General features: G+C 37.4%; 1 protein-coding gene across 1 annotated transcript; it reads right to left on the bottom strand.

The window, feature by feature from the left end:
* Positions 1 to 1,291: 1,291 nt before the first annotated feature.
* Positions 1,292 to 6,369, bottom strand: LOC143888886 (transcription termination factor MTERF8, chloroplastic-like). The gene is made up of 2 exons (XM_077393274.1): positions 5,400 to 6,369; positions 1,292 to 1,320 (listed from the first exon to the last, which is right to left on the bottom strand). The coding sequence occupies exons 1-2, from the start codon at positions 6,367 to 6,369 to the stop codon at positions 1,292 to 1,294; spliced, it is 999 nt and encodes a 332-aa protein (XP_077249389.1).
* Positions 6,370 to 6,972: the final 603 nt, after the last annotated feature.

The raw sequence follows: 6,972 nt of genomic DNA, 5'->3' as shown, positions 1-6,972 counted from the left end.
AACACGCCTGAATACTACCACCGCAATGGGTCTTTGTTTGCAAATGAGATTATTTCGGGGAGGTTGATAAATTTGCCAATTTTTTTCTACTCTCTCACACACAACCAAAAAAATCTTATTATTGATCCTTCCTTGTGGCCAAAAGCTACCATGCTCACTCATTCTCTCACAGTGGTGACCAGGTAGCAAATTATGGGTGAACTTTCTCGGGAGCAGACCGTTTCCAGCATCATCTACAGGAATCCTCGCCTGTCATTTACTGATTCTCTTCGACAAAGGCCATGTCATGATAAATTAGTGCCTACAACTCTACAAGTGGTGAGAGAAGAGCCGGGAGAGTGGGAGGAGAGATTTGAGATGGCACTATATGAGGGTGAGAAGTGGCTAAAAATCAAGAAAAAGTATATACTATTTTGAGAGGGGATTTGCTAGGGTCCATTGCAAAAGGCATTTCACGGCTGGTCTGACATGCGACAGACCATCCGCCGCGAAATGCCTTCTACGATGGGCGTTAGCAATTCCCTTTTGAGTATAGTTTTTTGTTTCCTACTTCTCACACTTGGAGACACTAGTTTCCTGATTTTTGTTCCCTGATTTTTAGCGACTTCACCCTCCCAACAGAAAACATCAATTGGCTTATCATGAAAAAAAAAAATTAATGGTAACCAAACATGCCCTAAATGTCGTTGGAAAACCTCAAAATGTCATGCAGAAAACATCACTATTGTTTTTGGATTGTCATCAACTCATCACCAGAATCTAAGAAACATCGTCCCGGCTGGAAGCTGTTTAAAACCAGTCCGCATCACGCAGTCCACGCCTTCTATGTTTTTGGAATCAAAGATATAAAACCAAACATAATACCATCTTCGCAGCATCTTCTTGATCAAAACTGGAGGTTTTTATTTTTATTTTTATCGTCATCATCTATCTTGGAAGGGCAATCATTCTTTGGCTAAATTAAAAAAGCGATTTTTTTGCTATTTTCCAGTGGCTTTCCAGTATGTTGTGCATCTTCCTTTCATTTTTGACAATTCATCCAGTTCTAGCTGTTCATTTTATTTTCCACCAAAAGTAGTTTTCTTTATGCCTATGAAAAGGAAAAATAGAATCCACCAGTGAATTCATTTCACTTGTGCAGCTAGATTCAGATCCATTATGATATGTTTTGAGATACCAATTTAGAACAACTAGGATTGGAGTCAAGGATTTTAGAGCTTAAAAACTGCTTTGTTCAACTCAATCCAAATTGATAAAAGCAATGTAACAAAGTCTTACAAGGTTAAAAAAATCAAGACAAGGGATCAGAAGATTCAGAACCTGATAATCAAATTGAACATAATGAAAAAACATTGTCAATTTCAATTTCAATGTGAAATTTGATAAAATACATACCTAGAAAAATCAAAATCATAAAATGGTTTTTTGACGAAAATTTAAGTAATTACAGTATCAATAACACCAAATAGCAATTTAAAGTGTTAAAAAAACGATTCCAAATTGTTTATGTTTTCTTGGTCCTACTTTTTCCTTACAATCCTTTCTTATTCTCATGGTTATCTGTGATCATTATTTTTAGTTTATTACGACCATTCTATGTCTATTTCCATTATTGGAGGACAGCAAAGCTGCAAGCAAAATATGAAACTAATAAAAAACATGAAACTAATTAAAGGGCATGTTACTTGGCAACCAATATTATCTAATGATTGTATGGAAATCTGAAAAATAGAAGAGTTTGCATTACCATAAGTCAGATAATTCAATTTGACAACAAACAGAAACAATAAGAGTGTCGAAAGATAAAGAACAACGTTCACAGATGCATCACTCAGGGACAATCAATGAATGAACATAAATTTGGGTAGGTATCGACCGATCAATCTTTATGTATTCTGTGTCTCATTATATCTCAACAAAGCTATTCATCCAAGGAATTAACAAAACTTACTTTTTTTTTATACGTAACTGGGACTGAATCTCTGACTTCAAGGTTGAAAACCAAAGACTTAACCAATTGAGCTAGAGGCTCAACCCCATTACCATAACTTTCTGTTTTTGAGCTACATTGTATTGTGACCAACATGTTATATAAGAGGGCTATCCATCCAAGGAATTAACATAACTTTCTGTTTTGTAATCATTAAAAAAAACATAACTTTCTGTATTTGAAGTACATTCCCAAAGCAAATCTTCACCCATATCCAACAATCAAGAATTAAAGTATTCAGATCAATGTCTAAAATGAGGGTTATTCATTGAAAAAATGAAGATAGCTTTGTATTTTATGCAATACAAATCCTAAGAAATGTAAACTTAAGAATAGCATAGACAGAAACAATAGACAATGAAGTCAGTTAGCAAGGATAACAAATCTTCTAGAAAAGTTATCTACATTTCACAGATATGATGGTTTTTTGCCATGTATGATACTTAAATTGACATAGCAAAAGGGAAAAAAAGAAGTCTATTTTTTTGAAAATTAATTAAAGAATCATACCCAATATGGACTTAGTTAACAGAGGCTGCAGTTAATCATCATCACCATTCATGACAAAAAGCATGCAAATTACATTGCAGATCAGGAAAAATATCTAGAATTAATAGCCAAAAATGCAAAACCCATCAGTAATGGAGGAAATGTAGAACAAAAGCTGCTTGGAAGAAGCATATACATTACAAAAAATAAAAAAAATTCTAGTGTTTTAGGACATGCACACTTTCTGAATTCTATCAACTCTTTTTTCTTTCACCTTGTGGTATCCAACCAACCAAATTCTAGCTCACCCTCGTATGGCTTGAAAAGATAAGGAACTTCCTCAGTCACATATTTCTTTAAGAATTTACTCTCGGTCAGATCCAGCGTATAAATTAGCTCTTCCTCTTCCCTAACCAAGTCCTTTGACATCAAAATCCTCCAAACTTTATTCTTGGAATAACCCTAATTAAAAGCTCTGAATGATATGAAACCATAGAAGGCCTCCATTTGAGCTTATTCACAAAGAAATTCATTGATCCTTATCTTGTTCTCCGGGCATGTCAAGTACATTGGCATCCCACCTAAAAGCATCGAAGATTTCCACATCGGACCACCCTAGACTCTTTATGTTTGGTAGCGCAAACGCTCGGCATTCATTGGAATTTCAATTGCCAGTGAATACCGATTCCTTGTTTGGTTGCCAATATTGCATTGAAGTTCCATTTAACTCCCCAACATGTTCTAGACATCATTGCTTTTTTAAACATGTGGCGCCCATGCGCACTAATTTCCCCTATACTCATCTTCAAACCAAATTCTACCAAAATGTTAAATTTTGGGTAGAAGAATAGTGGAAAAGGTCCCGTCTTTCTCTCTCTCTTCACTATTATTTTGGTAATGACATCCCTACTTTTTCCACTACTTTGCGAGAGTCGCACAACCAAACACCACTATTCCACTATTCTTCTAGACAAATCAAACACTTCTCTCCTCCCTTTTAACTTCTCATTCTACTAGGCGTGCAACTTGGGTTGGGCTCAACCTAAACCTGACGGATTCAACCCGATTTTGGCTCAGGTTGGGTTGGGAAAAGCCAACCTGATTTAATTTCGGGTTGGGTTAGGGTTGATGCCTTGGCAACCCGACCCGAACCCGACCTCCTTCCTCTGATTTTATCTTAATTTTCTTTGCGTGATTAACAGTGAGGATGTGGGAAAGGTATGGCTGGGTAAGTGGGTCGGTAGTCTAGGATCAATCCAGGTAGGGTATAAGGGAGAAGGAAAACAACGGTGGGGGGTTGAGGGTCGAATTGGCAAGGAACAAAGTAAGAGAAGATACGAGGGGAGGAGAACAAGGAAAGAGAGAGAACTGTAGAAAGAAGAAGAGAGAAGGCATAGAAGACTAGGGAAAGAGACAAGGTAAAGAAGCTTACTTTAAAGGGGGCGTGGGGAAGTGCAGTGCACGATCACGGAACAACTGATCCGATGGCTTCCAGTGAGTGAAGAAGTTACATGTATGATAAAGAAAGGTGGCCCATACAGGGGGGGGGGGGGGGGGGGGTTAAGACTTAAGGGTAATGGGGTAGTTGCACAGAAGTTGTTGGTTTTGTTTTCTTTCACTTATCTAATCCTCTTAGGGTTGGGGAGAGGGTTTAAACTTTAAATAGTTTTGGGGTTTAAGGACTTGGGTAAATGGCCACGGGCTTTTGAGTTAGGTCAGGGTATTGGGCAATGGGTAGTGATGCGGACATTCTCTGCATCAAGGTCCAATAAAACATAACAAATAACTTCAGTCTTTAAGTATAATAAAGTGTTTGAATAAAACAAGTCAATAAATAAAACTAAGGCCTAAACCACATCAATAACAAGTGCTGACTCGATACTACCCTATTGTCTCCAGAATTGAAGATGATTGTGTGATTCTCTATGAGTTATTGAGACGATACAAATCATAAAGATTCCATATCACAATGGAAAATTTGCAAGCGGAGTCAACAGAAAAAACAGTGTCGGTTTGGTCTTCAAAAGTCAGTTAAGCAATGTGAACAGATGTTCCTACCACTTGAGGTATCTCAAACAGCATGAGAAATTTGATACACAAATCTATCACTCTTTGATGATTGTGTTTTGTAAAGAGAAAAGAAAAAGAATAATATGCTAAAAGTTGATAAACATTAAGGTAGAGTTGATCTTAAAAAATGTACTCGCTAGCGTCCATCGCAAAAGGCATTTTGCGGCTGGTCTGTCGCATTTCAGACCAGCCACCTTGTGAATGGAGACAAAAGCTGCTGTCTTCATTCACGAGGTGGCTGGTCTGACATGCAACAGACCAGCCGCGAAATGCCTTTTGCGATGGACCCTAGCAAATCCCTATATATATATATATATATATATATATATATATATATATATATATATATAGAGAGAGAGAGAGAGAGAGAGAGAGAGAGATTTAAGGTGCAATTTACGATTGGACATGTCGGGATTTTGGCCAACAGATTGGAACAATGAGCTTTATATGATTCTTAATAGAGAAGACAAGAAGCTTCTAACTAAAAGAATGTTATTCAAACGGGCTTCTGGACTAGTCTTAACTAAATCTTATCAATAGAAACTCTTCTAAATTCAGCTTAGTCACTAAATAAATTGCTGGTGAGTGATAACTAACAGCCCACAACACTATCTATCACAGGTCCCAGCATAGACAAGCAATAAGAAGGCTTTAAGAAATAGGTAAGAAATGAAATAATATTTTCTTCCAAAGAATTAGAAAAGGCTTATATTAAAACCAAACATATTGAATAAAATTAACGCATTCAACAGAAAGTATCAGAAAGGAACAAGATATTGCTTTCCAAACTTGTGAAACAAACATTCTACAATTTATGAGTCCAAGTCTAATCCTACAAGTCTCATCTTACCTTGGTACACCTCAAGTATTTCAGGAATTTTCTCTTGGTACTTCAACATAATTTTTCTCAAGAAGTCCTTCTCTGTACATTGCAACGCCCTACTTATGCTCTCCTTCTTTATCAGATCATTTGACATTAGAATCCGCAAAACCGAACATCTTGGAACAATCCTTTTCTCGAAGCTAAGCAAGAGAAAATTTGGGTTTCTTGAAAGATCTGATGACTTCCAACCCATTTTGGTCACAAAGAAATCCACCACTTTCCATAACTTCTTCTCTGATATTAGCATGCAATTGGGTTGCATTCTAAATGCTGAAAGAATGTCATCCTCAGACCAACCCAAGCTCCTATAAACTTCCAATTTCCCTTCCCAAGTGGATTTGCTCATCGCCAACATCGTACAGATTGCATAAATAAATGTTGAACTTGAAGTATCAAACCCCATGCCCTTAACCACCACAACTGCCTTGCTCAACCGTTCGGGTTTTGACAACAGTACATTAGGTTGTGATGTGATCAATTTTATAACATTCGATTCAGGTACACCATGATTAATCAACATTGAGATATTGGGTCCCATTAGATTTTGTGGTTTTAACATTAAAATACGAGTGGCCCGTCTAATAACAAGAATGATACGGTCGTTGGTGTGAAGGAAAGTTCTAAGGAAATTGATGCAAGGGATGATTCGATTCTGTAAGCTTGTATGTAAGAGGTTTGGGGATAAAGAGATGAGCTTCTCAAGGGCGGGGCCCGAAAGGCCCAAACCATAGAAGAACTCAATTTTAGGCTTTAGAGTTTTGTTTGGATCTGCCAAGAGTACTGCTGGGCACTTGGTAATGAGATTTGTGATGTGGGTTTCTGTAAAATCAAGGCTTTTGAATAAACTAAGAACAGAGTCTGGTTTTATTGAGGTTTGAAAATGGAGTCTTTTGGCAGCTACAAGTGCCGCTTCTGGTGACAACCCACACGAATTCATGAGGTAAGAGACTGCAAAAGATGGTTGATTTGTGTTGTTGGGGACTTTAGAAAAGGATTTGGGAGACGGGTTTTGGAGAAAATAAGCATTGTTTGTTGAACCTTTAGTCCGGAAAAGGAGTACTCTTCTATAGAGAAAACGAAACATTTACTGAAAAGAATCAAAGGGTATTGATAGAACTTACAAGTTTGAGACATTGAGAGGGATTAGAAATGCTTCCAGGCATGGGTTGCTCTGCATTTTTTGGAATGGAAGCAAAAACTTAAGAACCCTAAAACTTCAGCAGCTCAATAGACAGTGCAAAAGAAGACAGTTCCATACGAACTTTTTCCCCCTGTTGTAATCCAACATTAGGGTGGATTTATTGAGTTTTTACATGGTGTAAGCCCTTATAGTCCAGTAGTTTTTCAAATAGTACTGTACGGACCCACTATGGGATGATCCAGACCGTCCATTTGATGGACCACAAGGTTAATAGTTTGAGCCCAAAAAATAATTTCTATAGGATGATCCCATCCCTCCCCTCACTATCGTGGACCCACTCCCACAATCGGGCGCTCTCTGTGCTTTCTTTCTTTCATTTTTTTTTTTTTTTTTTTCTTA

This window comes from Tasmannia lanceolata, unplaced genomic scaffold, assembly GCF_043159265.1.
Source record: "Tasmannia lanceolata isolate RefF3 unplaced genomic scaffold, GAP_Taslan_0.1 ptg000012l, whole genome shotgun sequence".
NCBI lineage: Eukaryota > Viridiplantae > Streptophyta > Magnoliopsida > Canellales > Winteraceae > Tasmannia > Tasmannia lanceolata.
This window is presented reverse-complemented; position numbering and strand designations above follow the sequence as displayed.

What these genes read in the sequence shown, in the direction of transcription:
- LOC143888886 (XM_077393274.1), bottom strand. Translation starts at nt 6,369, where the DNA reads ATGAATTCGTGTGGGTTGTCACCAGAAGCGGCACTTGTAGCTGCCAAA. An exon ending in AATACTTGAGGTGTACCAAG is followed by an intron (nt 1,321 to 5,399) that starts GTAAGATGAGAC and finishes TTTGATTATCAG; the next exon opens with GTTCTGAATCTTCTGATCCC.